The sequence below is a fragment of the Danio rerio genome, chromosome 11 (genome assembly GCF_049306965.1).
Source record: "Danio rerio strain Tuebingen ecotype United States chromosome 11, GRCz12tu, whole genome shotgun sequence".
Classification (NCBI taxonomy): Eukaryota; Metazoa; Chordata; class Actinopteri; order Cypriniformes; family Danionidae; genus Danio; species Danio rerio.
In genome coordinates this window covers 44,888,282-44,910,390 of record NC_133186.1, presented here as the reverse complement: position 1 = coordinate 44,910,390, position 22,109 = coordinate 44,888,282, and the positions used below count along the sequence as shown (strand labels likewise).

At 33.6% G+C, this 22,109-nt stretch overlaps 2 protein-coding genes across 4 annotated transcripts in view; both read right to left on the bottom strand.

The window, feature by feature from the left end:
* The window catches only part of appl1 (adaptor protein, phosphotyrosine interaction, PH domain and leucine zipper containing 1), a 29,618-nt gene extending 24,975 nt beyond the window's left edge, over positions 1 to 4,643 (bottom strand). The window contains exons 1-5 of one of the 2 annotated variants that reach the window (XM_021479657.3): positions 4,459 to 4,643; positions 2,631 to 2,729; positions 1,314 to 1,373; positions 1,142 to 1,213; positions 974 to 1,061 (exon numbers count right to left, since the gene is read on the bottom strand). In XM_021479657.3, coding sequence (XP_021335332.2) covers positions 974 to 1,061; positions 1,142 to 1,213; positions 1,314 to 1,373; positions 2,631 to 2,729; positions 4,459 to 4,512 — 373 coding nt within the window. In that variant the 5' untranslated portion in view covers positions 4,513 to 4,643. 2 annotated transcript variants of the gene reach the window in all.
* A 1,249-nt stretch (positions 4,644 to 5,892) lies between these two features.
* Positions 5,893 to 21,216, bottom strand: asb14a (ankyrin repeat and SOCS box containing 14a). 2 transcript variants are annotated; one of them, XR_012387377.1, is made up of 12 exons: positions 20,734 to 21,168; positions 19,435 to 19,597; positions 19,216 to 19,268; positions 18,343 to 18,474; positions 17,608 to 17,766; positions 16,401 to 16,646; positions 14,389 to 14,560; positions 13,567 to 13,852; positions 11,823 to 12,080; positions 8,799 to 8,952; positions 6,562 to 6,881; positions 5,893 to 6,364 (listed from the first exon to the last, which is right to left on the bottom strand). XR_012387377.1 is itself a non-coding variant. In XM_073917134.1 (11 exons), the coding sequence occupies exons 2-11, from the start codon at positions 19,563 to 19,565 to the stop codon at positions 6,703 to 6,705; spliced, it is 1,770 nt and encodes a 589-aa protein (XP_073773235.1). In that variant the 5' UTR covers positions 19,566 to 19,597; positions 20,734 to 21,216; the 3' UTR covers positions 5,893 to 6,702. The 2 variants fall into 2 exon arrangements, 1 of the variants encoding a protein (XP_073773235.1); XM_073917134.1 differs by having other exon boundaries at positions 5,893 to 6,881; positions 20,734 to 21,216.
* Between the last annotated feature and the right edge of the window lie 893 nt (positions 21,217 to 22,109).

Below are 22,109 nucleotides of genomic sequence, written 5' to 3'. Positions count from 1 at the left end.
TTGTATCCCAAAAATTAAAAAAATTATATTTACATAATGTGTATAAATATTGTGTGTGTCTATATATGCCACATATATATGTGTGTGTATGTGTTAATGTTTTGTTTTTTTATTTTTTCCTATATATATATATATATATATATATATATATATATATATATATATATATAGAATATATATATATATATATATATATATATATATATATATATATATGTGTGTGTGTGTGTGTGTGTGTGTGTGTGTGTGTGTTTGTATACACACACACACACACACATATATATTCTATATATATATATATATTCTATATATATATATATATATATATATATATATATATATATATAGATAAAAATAAAAAACCAAAACATTCACACACACACACACACACACATATATGTGGCATATATACATACACACACATATATATTATATATATATATTTATATATTTATATTTGTGTGTGTGTGCGTATATGTATATAAATTCAAATAAGCATTTTATCAAATATATACATGTGTGTATTTTTATATATAAACACAAAAATAAATGCACAGTATACACACATGCATATATATTTTTCATGTATTTTTTTCAGCATTCATCTTTTGACAGGACTTAATAAATAACTCAAACAAGAAAACAAAAGGAATAATAAAAAATGTATAAGCACATAAATGATTTTTTACAAGCATTTTGTACAATAAAACATTTTTTTGCATTAATGTTTGTAATAATGTATTAATTGTAACGTATTAATTAAATGTATTCATAATAATGATAATTAAATAAATAAAAATATATAAAAATATATAAAACAGTAATGTGCAAAAAAACAAATAACTTAAAAATTTGTTTTAAACAAATTAACATAAAAATGCAGGTAATTTCCTTCTTTGTATAACAATCAATTATGCATTATTTATTAACCAAATAAATTACAGTAAGGTAGTGAGAATCTTCTATAATGCACCTCTGAGGTCTCTCTCCTGAAACTGTGTGATGGGGAACATCATGGCGTCTGCGAGTTGCGTGGAGAGAACCGCGTGACAGGAGCTGAGCTGAAATAAACACACAGTTATAACCAGAACTGTTATTAATATTAATACGGTCATTCATGAGCGATGGAGGAGTTTCTCACCTCGTCGATAACTTTAGCAAACTGCTGCAAAGTGGAGCTCATCACCTCGTCGTCGCCACCTAGAGGAAAACGCTGAACAGCAGACAGAACCACAGCAGACAGAACCACAGACTGGTTTCAGACATTCAGAGACAGAAACACAAAACTTGACTGAAAATGAGCTGAAAATCACCTGCTTCTCGTAGTCTTTCAGTAGTTTCGATGTCAGATGTGTGGCAGCGCTCAGTTCATTCTGCAAGGAGAAACACATCAGGCTCAGGAAAACCTTTTTTCAACTGTTTCATTACAATTACATTTTCATTGCATTAATTAATTCCTTTGTTAATTAATTAATACCTGATTTTTTTGTTTCATAACAATGATAATATCAATTTATTAATGGCATAAATAATATATAAGATATAACTGCAGTAACTGTTATACCTTAAATAATGATGATAATAATAATATTAATAATATGAATAATAATAATATGAATAATAATAAAAATTATTTTTAAAAACATTTTAATTTTCTTAATCTAAAATAAGCTTTACAATTTTGTTTTTTTCATAATAACAATAATAATATTAAATATATTGTTTCATAAATAATGTAAAATAATATAAACATATATAATACCTTACATAATAATAATAATAATACAATATTTAAAAAAACATGGTTTAATTGTATTAATCTAAAATATGACTTCTTTTTTAATAATATTGATAATAATTACTAATTTATTAATGACATAAATAGAATATAATAATAAATAACTGCAGTAACAGTTAGACCTTAAATGATGATAATAAGAATAATAATAAATTAACTACTTAAAAACATTACCTTTTTTAATCTACACTATGATTTACAATTTAGTTTGTTTCATAATAATAACAATAATTTATTAATTGCATAAATAATATAAAATATTATATATATACACACACACACACACACACACACACACACACACACACACACGTATAATAACAATAATAAATTAAACATTAATAGTACTTGTATTATTATATTTTTTTTATATAAATATCATTTATATTATTCAGTTATACCCTAAATAATAATGAGAACAATAATAATAATCCAACATTTAAAAAACTTGACTTAATTTTTTTATTGAAAATATGACTGAACATTTTTTGTTTTATATTAATATAAAATACAAATACTAAATAATATACTGTATAAGCCATTAAAGATGGATAATAATACATAATTGTATTAATTGCTATATTTTAAAATTATAAGTTATAATACAAATAATAATAATATTTCTTTAAAATCCTGATCTTAAAAACTAGTTTTAATTTCTTTATCTAAAACACGAGCTGTAATTTCAATATTTTAATTTTAATGTGAATTAAGACAAAATTTACAGTTTAAATTTATCAGACACTTTTATACTGCTCTCTCAGACTATATAAATTCAGGGAGTTTATGTAATAATCATTGATTTAATCTGGAATTAAGGCTGATTTCTTACCTGGGCGTCGTAGATCCTCTGCATGGCTTTGAAAAGCTGACTGAAATAACTGGAAATCGCTGCTGCATCTTCTTCAAACACACCCAGCAGAGAACGAGTCTACAAACACACTCATGATTATTACACAGTCAATAACGTCATTCAAACATCATTAACATACAGTTAATGTCTGTGCATTTTATTAATATTTTGTGCATTTTAATGTGAATATTTTCCAAATTACGTTTAACAGAGCAAAGACATTTTTACAGTATTTCCTATAATATTTTTTTCTTATGAAGAAAGTCTTATTTCTTTTAGCTTGGCTAAAATAAAACGTTTTTTTTTTTTTTTAAACAATTTTTAGGGTCAATATTATTAAGAAAAACTTTTTTTTTTCAAACAAGCCTTTAAATGTCACTTTAAGTTTAATACTTGTATCTTGCAAAATAGCTTATAAAATATTGTTTACTGTCATCACGACAAAGACAAAAGAAATTAGTTCCTAAAATTATTGTGTTTAAATACATGTTGAATTGTACATGAGGGCTAATAATTTTGACTTCAACAATATATATATATATATATATATATATATATATATATATATATATATATATATATATATATATATATATATATATATACACACATCTGTGTGTGTAATAGTCTTACTCACCAATTAAGTGAGCACATTTTTGCTCTGCCCAATCAGAACTTTTCAATCTGCCTCTCACCAGCCATGTTAGTTTGAGGAATGACCTGTATTTTTATGATTATTATTTTTTGGTTTGTACAATAAGCTACATTATCTCCCTACATTGAGTTCAACTTGTTAACAGTAAGGTAAGGTCATTATTTTATTTATGTTTACTGTTTGCTCTAGAGAAAAATGAGTTTAATTTCTGAATATTTAAAAACAAATTTGAATAAATGTTGGAGTAAGTTATTATATTTTCAGGTCTTTTTTTAAATAACACTCACTGCATTTTAGCAGTAAGAAGCTACGACGCAGATTATTGAGCTGAAGCTTGACTACAAAATTAAATAGCAAATCAAAAATCACGATATCTGTAAAAAAAAAAAAAAATAAAATAAATAAATAAATAAAACACAATTAGACATTTTCCCCAAATTGCACAGCCCTACACATTGGTATTGCAAATTATATATATATATATATATATATATATATATATATATATATATATATATATATATATATATATATATATATATATATATATGTTATAACCTGTTTTAACACATTTTTATCTGTTTTAATCAATTTATATATACTTGTCCTTTTATTCCTGTTTATTTAAAGCACTTAGAAATGCCACTGTGTATGAAGTATACTATATAAACCTGCCTTGCCTTAAAAGAATCATCACATAAATACATAAAGATAATAAAAAATGAAAATAATGATTAATAAACAGCACTTACAATATAATATAATCATTCCACAGGAGGGCTAATAATAAACTGTATAGAGATGATTGAGTTTTTCATCTGATATTCATTATATAACATATCTTATTGTATACTCCATGTCTTATTATATGATATAACTGAAACTCTCACTCCTCTTATGTATTAGAGATATGATTTCTGGTTCATCTGTGTTTAATAATAATAGAGATTATGCCATATTTAATCCAGCACCACCCATCAAAAGCTAAAGAGCTCCAAATCAGACATAAATCAGTCGAATTAAACCTTCGAGACGGACAGACAGAACCAGAAACTGCTTTAAATCACGCAAAGAAAAGCGAATGCAGATTATTACAAATCTTTGTTTATATATTTATTGCTGTTAGCTTGCAGGCTAAATGTGGATGTTTACCTGCGGACTGTCCTCCAGAGTTTCCTCTATCGGTAGTTTATCGATTCCAGGCATGGCTGCAGGTCAAACGCGAACTATGCGATCGTTTAAATGATTAATATGTTATAAATTGACGACTGTTTTTAATGTTGATGTTCGCTTTATTCCTGACAAATCAACACCCACCCGGATCCGCCCACAAACGCGGAAGTCCCGCCTCCTCCCGCTTGCTGATTAGCGGAGCGCTTTTGATCACGTGATGACGTCCGCGATTGTTTATTTTATAAGAAAATAAAAGCGTGATGATATTATCAGAATTTATTCCAGTGATTATTATGCTTTTAATCACATATACTTCTTATAAAATAGATGTATTATAAACACTTTTAGAAGCCAAAGCTTATTTGGCTTTTCTCTTATAATATTTAACTTATATTGTGTAGACTGAGCGAGGTATGTTTATATATATATATATATATATATATATATATATATATATATATATATATATATATATATATATATATATATATCGAATATATATGTGTGTGTATTTGTATATGTATGTATGTATGTAATAAGTTCAATATTTATATCTATATCTAATACCTAATGTGTGTGTGTGTGTGTGTGTGTGTGTGTGTGTGTGTGTGTGTGTGTATATATATATATATATATATATATATATATATATATATATATATATATATATATATATATATATAATCTAAATAAATCAATAAAAAAAATAAGACTGAATGAATTTTTAAAATACATTTAAATATTTTTATAGGGGAATTGATTAACTAAATTGGCCGTAGTGTATGTGTGTGGTAATGAGTGTATATGGGTGTTTCCCAGTACTGGGTTGCAGCTGGAAGGGCATCAGCTGTGTAAAACATATACTGAAATAGTTGGCGGTTCACTCTGCTGTAGTGACCCCTGATAAATAAAGGGACTAAGCCGAAGGAAAATGAATGAATCAATGAATGTTCAAAATGATAAATAACTTCATTAATAAAATATTGATGAGGGAAAATATTTGTAAAAAAAAAAATCACATCAGACATTAGAGGTGTAGAAATATGCAGAAATTAATAAGTGATGATGATATAAATATGATATTGGTTTAAATTATAACAAAATAACAATTTCACAAGTTTTCATTTATAATGAATTTTTGCTTGTTAAAAAAATATCAAACATAAAATCTCCTAAAAGTAATAAATAAATAAATATATATATATATATATATATATATATATATATATATATATATATATATATATATATATATATATATATATATTGTGTTGCTTGTTTTTTTTTTTACATAAATATGCTATCTTAAACAAATGTAAACAAATGCTTTAATGTTTATTTTTTTTAATAATAGCAAGTATTTATCTCATTAGTTGTGTTCTATACATATTCATAAGCATTAACGGGCACCTATTATGCAAAAATCCCTTTAATAAAGGGTTTAAACCCAGTTGTGTGGCAGCAGTGTGGGACCATAGCCCGTTTTTAATGGTAAAAATGTATTAATTCTGTTGTTTATAATCAGACTTGATAAAAACACACTGCAGAAACACTTTGATTGACATTCTCTATTTGTACGTGTCATCAGAGGAGGAAAGCTCCGCCCACTAGTGGACATCCATCCCTCATTGGCATAGAACATTAGTCTTGTTTTTGAATCTGCTACTATGCTGACATATAGGCATTTGTAGCTCCGCCCTCTTTTAAAAAAGAGCTCAATCTCATTTGAATTTAAAGCGGCAGTCACTAAAACGCCACAATTAGGATCGAACCCTAAAAGAGTCAGTTTCAAAGAGGTATAAAACATTATTAGTGTAGTATTTTGAGCTGAAATTACACACTACACTCTCAGAAATAAAGGTACACGAGCTCACTGGGGTGGTACCTTTTCAAAAGGTACAAATTTGTAAATAAAAGGTCTATTTTAACACCTCAAGGGTACATATTAGTACCTAAAAACTACAAAAGTGTTCCTCTTAAATTTATAAGTACTAATATATACTTTTGAGGTACCAATATGGACCATTTAAGTTTACATTTGTACCTATTGAAAAGGTACCACCCCAGTGACAGCTCACGTACCTTTATTTCTGAGAGTCATCAGAGACTTATTTTACACCGTGAACAAAGAGCCATAAGGTCCTCCTTAAGACACTGTCAATATATGTTAATAATAAACATGTATATATAGTGGACAGCCGTGATTATGTGTGTTGCTCTGGCTCATTTGCTCTGCGTTTGGCATTTCTGACCATACAGATCATATTCCCTGTACTGGATGTAATGTTTCAGTCTCTCCGGCAGTGGAAGAAAACTCATGAAAATGGGAGCTCTTAAACGCAGTCGACCCAAACAAGCCCTGATCTTCAGCCGACAGAGATGCTGCAGACATCGCACATTCTCTGTGGAGACAAATGGGTAACACTGTAGTTTAGGTCACAATTAATGGTATTAACAAACCATCAACTAACACTACTAGCCTTATCTTTTATGGCATGGCGTTGACTCCAATTTTTTGGCCGACAAAACAACCCTTTACATTTCTTAATGTAAAATATCACCAAAATAGTCTAATAATAAGTTGGTGATTGATGAAATTTAGGGTGGGTGTGGGTTTGACCTTTATTCTTGGGGCAAAAGAGCCATTCTTGAGACCATAGCCTGGTTGAGCAGAATTTAAGATGGATTTCACTTTTTAACGTATTTAAATTGAAATATCTTTATATTAAAAACATGTGTGATGTGCATGGATATGTGAAGAAGCATGTTTGATTGAGAAAAGACACGTTTTGTTATTATTTACATACACTACCTGACAAAACACTTATCGTCTGTTCAAGTTTTAGGAACAAGAAATAATAACTTGACTTCTAGTTGATCATTTGGTATTAGAAGTGTCTTATAAGAAAGGCAAAGGCCTCTAGATGACGCTTATTTTACCCAAATAAAACATGATCATGCCTTGATTTTGAATGATTTCATTAGGACAGTAAGGTCTGACTCTGCTTAGACTAAAGTGTCATCACTGAACAGAAATAATGTCCAGTATAGAATATAAAGTCCTGCTGCAGTGGAGACAGAATGAATATTCTTACCCCAGACATGCTCAATAATGTTCATGTCTGGTGACTGGGCTGGCCAATCCTGGAGCACCTTGACCTTTGCTTTCAGGAGCTTTGATGTGGAGGCTGAAGTATGAGGAGCGCTATCCTGCTGGAGAATTGTCCCTCTCCTGTGGTTTGTAATGTGATGGGCAGCACAGATGCTTGATACCTCAGGCTGTTGATGTTGCAGATCTCTCGCACGCCCTCAAACTGAATATAACCCCAAACCATGATTTTTCCTTCACCAAACTTGACTGATTTCTATGTCAATCTTGGGTCCATGCAGGTTCCAGGAGGTCTTCTGCAGTATTTGTGATGATTAGGATGCAGATCAACAGATGATTCATCAGAAAAATCCACTTTCTGCCACTTTTCCAAATGATCAACTAGAAGTCAAGTTATTATTGTTGCTGGGATCCGCGACAAGACTTTTGTCAGGTACTAAATGAGTACTAAAATAGCAGTCTTTTTATTTGTTGCCCTCAGGGCAACATTGTGCAGCTAGAAGACAGAGCAGTTAAGCTCATTCCTTTCAACAGCGAGCTACATTAGCTTTGCTTCCATTCAAAAATGCGAAATAAACTTGCAAAAAGCCACAATTTTAAAAAGTATATAAATCCTAAACCTTTATGATGCAAGTTGTTAATTGTTATTTTTAAATTGTTAGTTAAAAAATATTATAATCAGTACCTATAAAATTATGTATAATAATAATATAAAAGTATAATATATAAACAATTTATTATTGAATAAAAAAATGTTATACAAACCAAGTATTATATATATATGTTTTTACAACAGTTCTGTCTGGTTCTCAAATCTAATTGGCTGATAGGCGTAATATATTTAAGTAATATCAGCACCCGTACAGCCTCTTCACCCTTTGTGTATTACTCCGCCCACATACAGCCAGCAGAAAGCAGACACTACAGATCTAAAGCTTAAAAGATGCTCGCTCAGCTGTTTAACTGTCAGCTTATGATTTAAATCCAACGCGGAAGAAAGTAGTTCCTCATACAAAAGGGTTTTTGAGACTCTCCATGTTTGATTTTGTTTTTATATCCACAATTATGCCGTCAAACTGTTGTATAAACGCAATATCACACTTGTGGCAGTGCGATATGGCTGTATATCGGCACTTGTCCATCTCAACATGTCCATCTCATTATTTCAAAGTGGTATACTGTATATACATCCCAGTGTGTTTGTCCAAACCTTGAAAGTGGCAGATCTCAGCCCACTGTCTTTGCTCCATGAGCACAGCCTTCAATTTGGAGCAGAATTTCACATGATCCACGTAATCCATCATGATGCGCACAACACTCCCCGAGAGATGCTTCAAAAAGGAGACCGAAATCACCTCACAAAACTACAAACACAGAAGAAGAAGACAAAGAAGAAGAAGAAGAAGAGCTTTCAAAACCAATGCAACTCGATCAATCCAACTATTTTACTGATGCATCAGTCTAAATGTTTTTTTTAGAGGCCAATTCAGATTTTCTCACGATTTTTTTATTTGATTTTCTTTAAAGCATGGATCTCAAACTGGATTCCTGGAGGGCCGCAGCTCTGCAGTTTTGCTCCAACCATTATTAAACACAGCTGATCCAACTAATCAAGGCGTTCAAGACTACTAGAGACTATTAGGCAGCTGTGAGTGGAAGGTGGTTGATGCTAAATCTACAGAGCAGCGGCCCTCCAGGAATTGAGTTTGAGACCACCGCTTTAAAGACACATTCATTCTTTTTTTGAAAATAGACTCATTTTACAACTCCTCTAGAGTTAAACAGTTGAGTTTTACCATTTTTTACCCAAATACCCTTATCCGCTATTCCCTACATTAGTCCACTAATATTGTCCACTAGAAGGAGTGAGTGAAACTCTATGTTGTTTGTGTTTTGCTGTTTGATAAATCCCTCTTCAACTTCCTGTTCAGTCCCTGTTGTAATTGATTTATTATTAGTTGTGTAGTTATTTAGCAAGTTGTTTATCAGTAATGAAACAAAGACTTTTGATTTCTGTCATTGTTACGTCCCAGGACGTATTTGTTTCTGTTTTGTATTTTCTTTCTCTCTTTCTCTGCTACACCCTAATAGGTGATGATGAACGCCACCTGCTGCCACTAATGACCCATTCAGTGATTGGAGGACGAGTAAAGTCGTGCTCATTTAAGCAGCTTGTCTCCAATGGAACAGTTGTGTTTTTGTGTGTGTGTGTGGAGGCTCTTTTTGAAACTTTAAAGATATGCTTTGTTTAATCCTTTAAGCATTATTTGTTGATTAGGAGCTTTAATTTGTTTAAGTTCTGTTGATTCTGTTGACCACCTCATACAGGTTTTGTTTCAACCTCTTTTTAATTGTAAGTTTATGTTTTCAATTCTAATTTGTTAAACACTCTTTGTTAATCAGGGATTGGGTTAGCAGAGAGGAAGTGCCATTTTCCTTTTTGTAATAGTTTTCTCCTGTTTATGTTAGTAAGGGAGTGAGAATTTTTGATGTATTTTTCTTTTCTTTTTATAGATTATTTAGTTTTTCCCTTTCGCTCAGTTAGAGAATTTTTGTTTATTGCTTCGGCTTGAACCCCCTCTTGAAGTTTTTTTGGAACCCTCCCTTAATCCTTTAATAAATATTTTGTTAATCTTCATTCAGGTATTTCTTTTGTTTAGTCCTTTGAGAAGTGTCTCATAGGACCTCAATGCTGATACACACACACAAAACTCCATTAACATTCTGTTGCGTACCCGTGTCCCCCTAGACAGAGTTGAAGGGAACGTAACAGTCATGTAAACAAACGTTACTTTAGTTGAACAATATTTTATTTTGAAACAATTTACACTACTCGGATAGCACTTTAGATGGCATTTTGCGGGCAGACTCTAACTTTACATAAGCCAGGGGGTTCTCTAACTGTTGAGTGTACAGGGGTTGTAGACTCATTATTGCTGTGCATTGTGGGATAGATTCAAAGCAGAGCCGGCTCAAGGCATAAGCGAACTAAGCGGCTGCTTAGGGCCTCGTGGCCACCAGGGGGCCCCAAAGAGTGCATGAAATGACTGAGTGACTTTCGTTTTTGTTTTAGTTTGTTGCGTTGTGGATTAGGGGGGTGGGACAAATATATGACCATTTATCGTTATTTCCGACCGCTGTACATACTCTGGCGCCAAGACATTTATCTAAATTTATCTAAAGAGACATTTATCAAGACATTTATCTAAAGAGACATTTATCAAGACATTTATCTAAAGAGATCTGAAAATGCTTCTTTGTTTAATTTGAATTTCATTTAAATAGATGTTTTAAGTTATTTGAACTGCAAAATACGTAACAATTTTTTTTCAGGGTTAACATTTATATCCATTTAAAAAAAATATCTTTATTGTCACTATGTTTGACTGTTTGGCAGCGTCTTGTGACTGAATAATAATAATAAGTATGCTATTGGCTACTTCCAGCTGTTGTTGTTTCTGTCAGCTCAGATTAATATTTTGTGTCTAACTATTTAGATTTGTGGCAAGCAGTCATAAAAAGTGGGATCAATAGGAAGTTGTTTCTGCAGAATAATATTTAGAATTGTCTTAAAATATTTTATAATGTAAGCAACACATCTACAGCGAATAAAATCGATAATGTGTGTTTTAAATTTATAGTGCGCGAATAATCAAGGATTGACGATAATTTGTCATATTGTTTGCACCAAGGGGGCCCAAATAAAATCCTGCTTAGGGCGGCCCTGATTCAAAGCACTTCATAACGTTCACTATAGTATTGGACACCACTAGAAGTAGCTGGTTACTCAAATAGTGCACTATTTAAAGACATAGTGCACTATTAAAAATGTTAAGGTCAATATTATTAGCCCCCTTAAGCAATATTAGCTTTGGATTGCCTCCAGAACAAACCACTGTTATACAATGACTTGCCAAATTAGCCTAACCTTACCCTAATTAACCTGGTAAAGCCTTTAAATGTCACTTTAAGCTGAATACTAGTGTCTTGAAGAACATCTAGTCCAATATTATGTGCTGTCATCAAGGCAAAGATGAAAGAAATCAGTTATTAGAAATGTATTTCTCTCCGTTTCCTTCAGAAATTGAGGAAAAAAATATAAAAATCATTGAAATTTTATAGGAGGGCTAATAATTCTGATGTAAATCCTCTGAATCTGTGGATTCGGTGTGGGTCTACACATTACACCCAACATGGATCTCAACAAACAATCAAGCTCTGTTCCAAAAATCACCAGAGTGTCTTTGATGACGGTATCAGTCCAGCCCTCATATCCGCGTGGCACATGCGACCCTTCTCCATACGGACAGTCGAAGCATCGCTCCACATCATAGCCAAAATTACACAGCATCCGCAGCACCAGCTCATCCTTCAGCGCGTACTGCAGCGCCGAGGGGAAGTGTGTGGTGTTCACCCGGCAGAAATAATTCACATTGGCACCGTATCGCAGCAGTAGCTGAATCAGCTCGTGGTTACCCAGACGCAGCGCCACCTGCAGGAGAAAGGGGAGATATGGAGTTAAACATATAGTCATATAGGCTGCTTAAAAAGATGGGTCTTAAAGGGTCACGAAACACCAAAACACATGTTTTGAGCTGTTGACAGTGGTATATGTGTCCCACACTGCTAAAAACACTATTAGGACACATATATCTCACTAAAAAATGTAAATTGGTTGTTTTTGCGTTATTTCAAGCAAATTCGTACTTCCGGTTTGAAACGAATTTTTGAAGCTGCGTCACGGTCATGACATAATAGCGTGTATTCCAGCGTGCAGACTGGACGTCTGTGCCAGAGTGTGTCTTATTACGTCTTACATTAATGCATGAGTAAAGCTTGGTTCAAACCAATCAGCGCGCTCTATTGTGCAACTTCATTAATATTCATTAGTGTCACAGTGTTAAGACGACAGAGACGCCACGTTGTGTTGGCAAAACAAGCGAAGTGTTGCTTTTATAGTTTGCTGCAGTTAAGTTTTGTTTCCATTTTCTCTCTGTGAGAGCGCAGCTGGAGTCACGTGTGGATTAACAGTGTACGCGACGCATGACAACAATAACTTACGTGTCTAAGGAGGATTATTGTTTACCTGAGAGCTGTTCTCATCTGCAAACGCTGAGATCCGGATTCGCTTGTAGTCTCCTCTTCATAAAGACGCGGCTCTAGTTGCTGGTGATTGTCCTGTCTCTACAGATTTGGTAAGTGAGCGACCAGTGCTCTTTGTTTATTCAGTTTGTTCGTATCGAACTAACTATTGCACCGAGTGTAAACATGTTAGCACTACAATCAAACTTTAACCTCTTTTCACCGGATTTTGTGACCGGAATAACACACGCGGCTTTCTGACACTACCTGCCGTGTGCATCTAAGTTTCCGGGAAGTGCAAAGTTTTTTTTTCTCTCATACGCCGTGCGGTATCAAACATTGCATGAAAAATACACGCTTACAGCAGCTCCTCGAATCAAATATCTCGTTTGTCGCGAGGGACATGAATGAATTCCCTGAATGAAAGAGCCAAACTGCAGTTAAAGTCCACCATTTAATAATTTGGCAAATAATTAGACTACAGATGTCCATGTAAACACAGTCACTTTGTGCCCTGTGTTTGTGTATTTTGACTCTGAAACTCAGCGCGCCCAAATAGACACTCCCACACCCTCCCTCTTTTCTTCCTCCGACACTCCCCCCTAAAAAAAGCTGGACACGCCCACTTTTCTGACTTTTTCCAAAGTAGAGGTGTGAAAACACCCTGCTGAAACGAGGGGGTTTCGCTGCCCTTTAAGTTGGGATTTAAAAGCGTGATGACTATCACCGTTCCTTAAATCCAAGGGAAGCGAGTTCAACAACCGCAAATCAACCGATATGTCACGCTTTAAAATCTCTGTGATCTGGATCCTATATTAACGCCAGGATTAAGGGTTCAGCAAAATATTTATAAACAAAAACACCCCATATCGGCCTAGACATCGTCCCTCCCTAACCTGCAGACATTTGACCGGGTCCTGGTTGGGCATGGCTCCGGCCTCTAGAAGGACTCTTGCAGAGGAGACATCATCGTTTGAAACGGCGAAATACAGTGCCGACTGACGCTTATCATCGTAGCTGCGCCGGACCCATGGGTGGAGCATGAAATTTGGGTCGTATCCGGCATTGAGGAGCATCTCCAGACAGTGTGTGTGTCCACCGGCGGCGGCTGAATGAAGAGGACTGATGCCGCTGTCGTCCACTGCATCCCACGATGTGACGGGGATCAGGAGAGCGAGGGCCCTGTGGAGATCAGGTATGCATTAATAAAATAAGAAAAGCAGCATGAAGTTACAAGAGAACATTCCCACATGGGCATAAGATACTGATGGTATAATAACCTTTTTCGGCACATCTAAACATCATAATTTTATTAACTTATTTCTAATAACTGATTTATTTCCTCTTTGCCATAATGACAGCACATAATATTTGACTATATATACTTCAAGACACAAGTATTCAGCTTAAAGTGACATTTAAAGGCTTAACTGGGTTAATTAGGATAAAGTTAGGGTAATTAGGCAAGTCATTGTTTTTTTCTGAGACAATCCAAAACAATTACAGCTTAAAGGGGCTAATAATATTGTCCTCAAAAAGGTTTTAAAAAATTAGAAACTGCTTTTATTCTAGACGAAATGAAACAAATAAGACTTTCTCCAGAAGAAAAAATATTATAGGAAATACTGTAAAAAATTCAGTGCTCTGTAAACATAATTTGGGAAATATCTGGAAAAGGTTTTCATAATTTTGACTTCAGATGTATGTGTGTCACTGACTTGAGGTGTCCGCGGTGAGCTACTCTGTGGATGGGCAGGTGTCCCGTGTGTTTGGGGACGTTTGCGTCTGCGCCGGACTTCAGCAGTAATGAAATCACGTCAGGGTTTCCTGAAATGCAAGCCTCAAACAAGATGGTTGCGCAATCCTGAGCCTGAGACTCCACATCAGCACCTGAGCACAAACACACTGTATTAAAGACACTCAATGCCTGATAGAAGAGTCCAGAAAAATACTTTCATAGTTGCTTTTTGGAGGATAGTGAAGTTGAGTTAATTTTTTACTTTGTGAAGTAGCTTTTTTATTCATATTTTAGGCAATATATGTGCTGTAGAATTGTGTATTTTTGTATTATTTTTAATATATAAATGTTTTTTGTAAATTTTAAGTTCTTCCTTCACTGTAAAAAATGCAAGGTTCCATCGGTGGATGTTGTCCCAACACAAATCCATTGAGTTAACTTAACACTTTTAACAAATTTATGTGGATTGAACATAAAAAAATTAAGTTGTCCATTGAAATGTCAAGAATTGTGTTGTTTTGGCTCATTTGATTTGAAGTAGTTTGAACAAGTATTGTTGATGACTTTTTCACATTTAGTTGATGTTTTAAATAGGCTATTTATAAATTTAAAAAAATCGTAATAAATAAATAAATATATAAAATTTTCATTTGTATTTATATTTTTTATTTTCCATTTTCATTTGATAAAATTTGTAGTTTTTGCTCTTCAATATGTCTAAAAATATTAACCTCAACTGAAAACTAGCACTTATTTATATATTAATGTTTTTATTGCATCAGAATAAACTAAAGTTGAAATTTAAGAAGATGGAATTATACCAATCTACATTTTGAAATAAAACCATCTCAAAATTATAATGTCAGATTTAAAAAAAATTGTATTACTATATAAAATGTTTGGACTCAATTTTCAAGAATAAGGTTGCTTTAAGAAAAAATTACAAAACAATATTGAGAATAAACTCATTAAATTTCGAGAATAAAGTTACTCGGAAAAAGAAATATTTGAGACAAAATGTCATATAAAATATAAAAAGAAAATCAGGAATTTAAATTCAAATTATAATTTTTTTTTTTTTTCAAAGATTTTTATACTTCTGTATAAACTATGACTATAGTTCAATTAAGTTAAACAAAATCAAAAATGAGGCATAGGTAAGCAACTTAATTATAAAGTAACTTTATTACATTTTATATTAGCTGGTGTCATTTTTAGAGTTTTTTTTAAGAACCTAGGTTCATTCTGTAAACGTACCCCTATATAGATTTCTGGAGAGCACCAAATACATCCCAGGAGATATGTGTTTTTTGCAGATTTTGTTTTTGTGATTCCACCAGTTTGTGTATGCTTTTTCAGATCTCAAATTTCTCTCACGAGTGCCAGTCTTTTTGTGTAAATCCACGACAGGCGGCTTTCGACTGACTGACTGACCGATCAACTGACCCACCCTCCCCCCTCCCCTAAACCCAACCAACAGTGTTGTCAAAAGCAATCCTTGCCTGGTTTTTACCACATTTTCAGATTTTACCACATTCTTACCCTGTAATTTACACGTTTATCTTATTTTTTGGCTTTTAGTTTTGTCTTACCTGCTGAAACTGTTCTTTGCCAGCCTCGAACTCCGTCGCCGCAGTCAACTTAGCTCTATGTCATAAGTCTGCTGACGTACGCGGAGAGCTACTGGACAAACTAGTAACAGGGAAAAAGCCGTCCACATGGAGGTAAGCATAAAAAGGAATCATTCTGCCCTGTAGCGTTCGTTTTAAAGACAAAATGCAGCCGTACGTAGCTCTGGCTACATAATTCATGATCTCCAGAAATGTATACGGAGGTACGTTTTCAGAACGAGCCTATGTTGTTTGTCAGAATACATCTATTTATAAATTTTAGTACATCTAGATTATTTTTGCACATTTTATGTAAGATGTACTTTCTGAGTTACATTTTTTTAATGAGAATGGTTTTAGTTTTCTGGTGACCTCTGCTGACCTCTGTGTATTAGTGTCCTCATGATGTCCAGGTATCCGGCCTGTGCTGCTAAAGCCAGCGGTGTGAGGCCGAAAGAGCTACGTGGATCAGCCTGAGCTCCGTTCTTCATCAGAAGATCCAGAATCTCCGTCAGACCCAGTCGGGCAGCCTCATGGAGAGCTGTCCTGCAGTTCACACACTCCTGATTCACACGCGCTCCGAACCTCAGCAGCAGATCCACCATCTCAAGCTGATTGTTTCTGATGGCTGAATAATGCAGAGAGTGAGAGACTCAAACAAGCAGAAAGCCAGCCATAAATATTAAATCCTTCAATGACAATCATTAACAATAAATAAATTAAAAATAAATCATAAAATGGTGGCACATTTGCTTTCTGTAGCTCTAAATTAGCAGGTCACATTGCATTTTAAAACTTCCAGGGATTTTTTTTTTAGATTTTAGAATATGTTTTAAGGATATCTATAAGCTAGTGTGCTCCAAAACAGTGACAAAATTCACATTTAGAAGATTTAAAGCTGATATAAATATTTAAAGCATGCAGTTTGTATTAAATTTCAGCTAGTTCAAAATGAAGCTGCTAGAGTGCTTTCAAGAACAAAGAAATATGATCATATTACTCCAGTCCTTTCATCATTGCATTGGCTCCCTATTAAATATCGTATAAATTTTACAATTTTATTGACTACCAACAAAGCTCTGAACGGCTTAGCTCCCCAGTATTTGACAGAGCTCCTGGGCCCGGTTTTTCAAAAGGTTTAATCTGGATAAAATTGATCCAGATTTAGTAATCCTGTTTTTGCGATCCATGATCACGTAATCCAGCTTACTTTTTGAGCCAGTTTTTCAAAGCAACATTGGATTGGATCAATCTGATCCGGATAGGAACTTTTTAGGATCACTAAATCTGGATTACTAGTGCTCAATCACAATGTAGATGGATAGATAGGCCTGTGTAAAGAGCAACAAGTAGAATAGCCAGTGTGGGGTAAATATAACTTTATTTTTATTTGAAATGAAAACTAAGAAAATAATCCCAGATTAATAAAGGGACTAAGGCGACAAGAAAATTAATGAATTGAAGTTTGTCACTTCCACATAAACGGATCAACATTTTTTTTGACGTCACCTCAAATCCTCTGACCAATCAAAAACTCTCTAGTATCTGATAACTGATTTCCTTTTAATATTAATAGAGTGTTTTCTGACCTACAATGAGTGGCGAGTCCTCCTCTTTATCCAGCGTGTCTGGACTGCAGCCGTGATCCAGCAGGAAGAAAGTATTGTCCAGAAGCCCGTTCTCTACTGCTAAGAAGAGCGCCGTTTTCCCACGACGAGTCTTTCTGTGCTTCGCGTCTTCAGGAGACGCTGTTGAACAGAGAAAACACAGTAATAATAATGTTAATACTTATAAACTTTACTTTATATAGCAGGAGACACAAGAAGGTCGCTGGTTCGAGTCCCAGCTTGGTCAGTTGACATTTCTGTGTGGAGTTTGCATGTTCTACCCGTGTTGGCATGGGTTTCTATAACCGCCAACTATTCCAGCATATGTTTTACACAGCAGATGCCTTTCCAGCCGCAACCCAGTAGTGGGAAACACTCATACACTATGGACAATTTAGTTTATTCAATTCACCTATAGCGCATGTGTTTGGACTGTGGGGGAAACTGCAGCACCCGGAGGAAACCCACACCTCCGAAAACTGGTCCAGCCGAGACTCAAACAAGTGACCTTCTTGCTGTGAGGCAACAGAGCTAACCACTGAGCCACTGTGCCACCCCTACTGCCATTGTGTAAATAATAAATAATCAAACAAATACTTTATTCTGATTACAAGTATTTTAAAAAGTAGTTTACTTTGATTACAAGTACTTGATTTTGGTAATCTTATTACGTAATCCAGATTACAGATACACACTGAATGCTGGGAATGCACAAACCGGTGAAGGTGATCTGCAGAATGTTCGGGTTGCTCTGAATGGCGGCGTCGTGTAAAGGGATGAAGCCTGTAGAGTCTTCCTCAGAGAAACAGCGTTGGTGGACCGTCAGTTTACGCAGAGAGAATTCATCACCTGATGAACCAGCAAGAGGAAAATATTACTCGCTGAACCAGATCAGTTATGCTGGTGAACCAACTGATAGACTAGTACAGTCCTTCTCAACCACGCTCCTGGAGGACAACCAGCTTTGCACATTTTCCGTGTCTCCTTAACCAAACACACCTGATTCGAATCATCAGCTCACTAGCAGACGGAAAGACCTGTAATGGATGTGACAGATAAAAAAGACATGGAAACATGCAGTGTTGGTGGTCCTCCGAGAACATGGTTGAGAAACACTGGACTAGTATAATCCCTGCAAAACAACTGGCTAAAACAAAAAAAGGTTTTTAGCAGATACTGTTTAAATGTGATGATCATAATCATTTGATTCTACTATATATTTAGTATATACTTATGAAACCTGAGTGTCTAGCTTTATTTCACACATGCATGAAGAAACTTACATTTTACATGACAATACTGAGTAAAAAACTCAATAAAAAAATATATATATATATATATTGATGGGAGTGATTTTATCTGTTTTAAAATTAATTCCAGCTATTCCAAAGTTTATATATATATATATATATATATATATATATATATATATATATATATATATATATATATATATATATATATATATATATATACACATACATATATATTCACGGGCCACTTTATTAGGTACACCTTTCTAGTACCGGGTTGGACCCCTTTTACCTTCAGAACTGAACAAAACATTGTAGTGCGATCTATTATTCATACCGTATTTTATTGCATTGAAAATCTTCTCTCTCTCAGGCGAAATCTGAACAATCCTGCAGACAGAAATACAGCATCTTTCATTCAAGTGCATGTGATTTTGTTTGAAAAAACAAAATTCAGCACTGTTAATACAAGTGAAATGTGTGTTTGACCTGCGTAAATACAAAATACAGCCTCTATAATTCAAGTGAAATGTGTATATAAAGTGTGTTGTTTGACCTGCAGGCGTCTCCGCTGTAGCTCTTCAACTGTGTTGGTTTGTGGCTCTGCTGGAGACTCTGTTCAATCATCATCTGCATGGCCACATCCTCGTCTGAAATCCCTCCGGATGTGTCCACGTCCACATCCATCGCACTGACACAGATAATATGAGACGGATCTCCTGAGAGAAATAACATTACACAGCTAACAGCAAATCTCCCAGCAACGTTAATAGAACGTTTGTTTAACATCATGAGGGATTTAATAATGAAGTTTTCAAAACGATAGCACAAAAACTCAACACAGCATCCCAATTTATAGCAGAGCAAGGATTTTAATGACTTTTTTTCTACATGAAGTTAAAAAAAAGTCTTTTAAGTGTTACAAGAGCTTAATAAAACTGTTAAGTTAAGAATCACAGCATTAAAAAGTTTAATTTAAAGGAAAGAATATGGAAAAAAGACAACATGATGAAGATAAAATAGTAAACAACAGCTTTTAAAGAGAACACTAGGCATAAAGACGATAGATAGATAGACAGATAGACAGACAGACAGACAGACAGACAGACAGACAGACAGACAGACAGACAGACAGATAGATAGATAGATAGATAGATAGATAGATAGATAGATAGATAGACAGACGTCTCTACTGAAATATGTAGTCAACCAATGAAAGATAACACAAGCAAATACTTTCTATATATCTATCTGTCTGTCTATCTATCTGTCTGTCTATCTATCTATCTATCTATCTATCTATCTATCTATCTATCTATCTATCAAGTTCAGTCAATTTTTCCTCAGAGAACGTAAATAGGATGTTTGTTCAGTGTTAATCTGTATGTTTCTAAAACAATGTCTCAAAAACATTGATTTATTTACCCCAGACTATTTTAGTTAGATATGTGGCATGATTTATAGCATGATATTAAAAAAGAGTGCTATTCCCTAACCGTTTGCAAACGTTTTTATAACCAAAATGGAGCGTCAGCAGTTTTTTTTTTTTCCGCGCCAAATTTTAATCCACATCATCGCAACAAGATGCAAGTACAGTAAATAAACCCACATGCAGGTCTAAAAGCGAACATTAATTCGTGTTAATTTCCCTTAAATACACAACAAAATGTGATAAAGTCTGTCAATTTTATGATAATGCAACTTATAAAAAACAGTGTCATACATTTTATAGCCTAAAAAGTAAAGAAAACTTCACACACACAAGCCAAAAAGCACTTTAACAGCACATCCTGACTTACTGTGCTTTAAAACCACACTTTACTCGCATTACTAGATCTGTTTGTTTTTTTTTTACCTTTTTTCTGTCAGCAGTGTTTGTCGTCAGGTCGACTGTGTTAGCCTATAAGTTTAGTAGCCCTCACATTAACTGCATATCAGATTATTGAGGTCACATTTCTTCTATTAATACATGATCATGAGACACAGAAGAGCAAAGAGAGAGAGATCCAGAACTCTGACCTGATACAAACTCACTCTGTCAGCCATTCTGATATTTAAAAAAATTATAGCTAGCGAGTTAGCATATGCGGCATCACAATGGCTTTGTATTTAGCGTTGTTTTTAATTAATGTTGTAATAAATTAACGGATAGACAAATATAAAACGTCTTACTCGTACACTAAATTGTATTATCTCAGAGGAAACTATTTCAAAGCGAATAATGTGCAGAATTTGTGGTGTCCCGCGTATGAACACTAGATGGCGCCATTCAACGTTTACATTGAAGAGTGTTCATATTCGGCTATACTGCACACTATTAGCAGGCATACTACACACTAATGTGAAAACAGTACCGTTTGGGGTTTTTAGGTGATTCATTGCGCCACATTTCACATTTACCACATTAACTCGGTGTTTGTGTGTTTAAATCAGTGGTGTTTATTAAAAGAAAATGGTTATTTAGGTTTTTTGTCTCGTCTCATGAATTAAAACCTGTTTACATATCATCCGTTTGCAGTGCATGCACAGAAATCATGCTTATTTTCACAACCGAGATCATATTTAATGCAGAAACTGTAATATTCTATTTTAAATATGAAACCTTTAATTTATTTTCACTGTATTGTTTATGAAATATGCAATGTAATTATTCATATTCATTTGTAGTTTTAAATATTTGTCTGCCAAATTTTAAAACAGAACACAACACACAAAATTCCATACATGTAATGTCAAAATTGATTAGAATTATTATTACTATTAATTCATTGAATTTTTCATCTTTTTGAGAAAGTAAAAGATTATATAACTACAAAAATTTAAAGGATTGGTTATTACAGTTTTTCCCAGTGGCTTTGGTGCATTTCTCACAACACTATTTATATTTGCACAACAGTTAATGCATTTCTTAAAACAATTAGTCATTTGTGCATAGTCATAGTATCAGGTTCTCATTCCTTCCAACAAATGTCAAATGCTTTTGGATATGCATCAATTGCTATCATACAACTCTCTGCTGTTTTAGAACATTATCATCTGCTTATGTCGTGTCAGTCAAAATGAACTAATCTTGTGAATGCTGAAGAGTCTCTCCGTATATTCATTACATACGCAAATGTTGAAATTGTCAAAATCTGTCATGTTAATTTTATTTTTTCTCTTGAAAATGTCTTCTAAATTTAACAATTTGATTTACAGACCGGTGTGTGTTGTAGGATCAGTTCCAATATG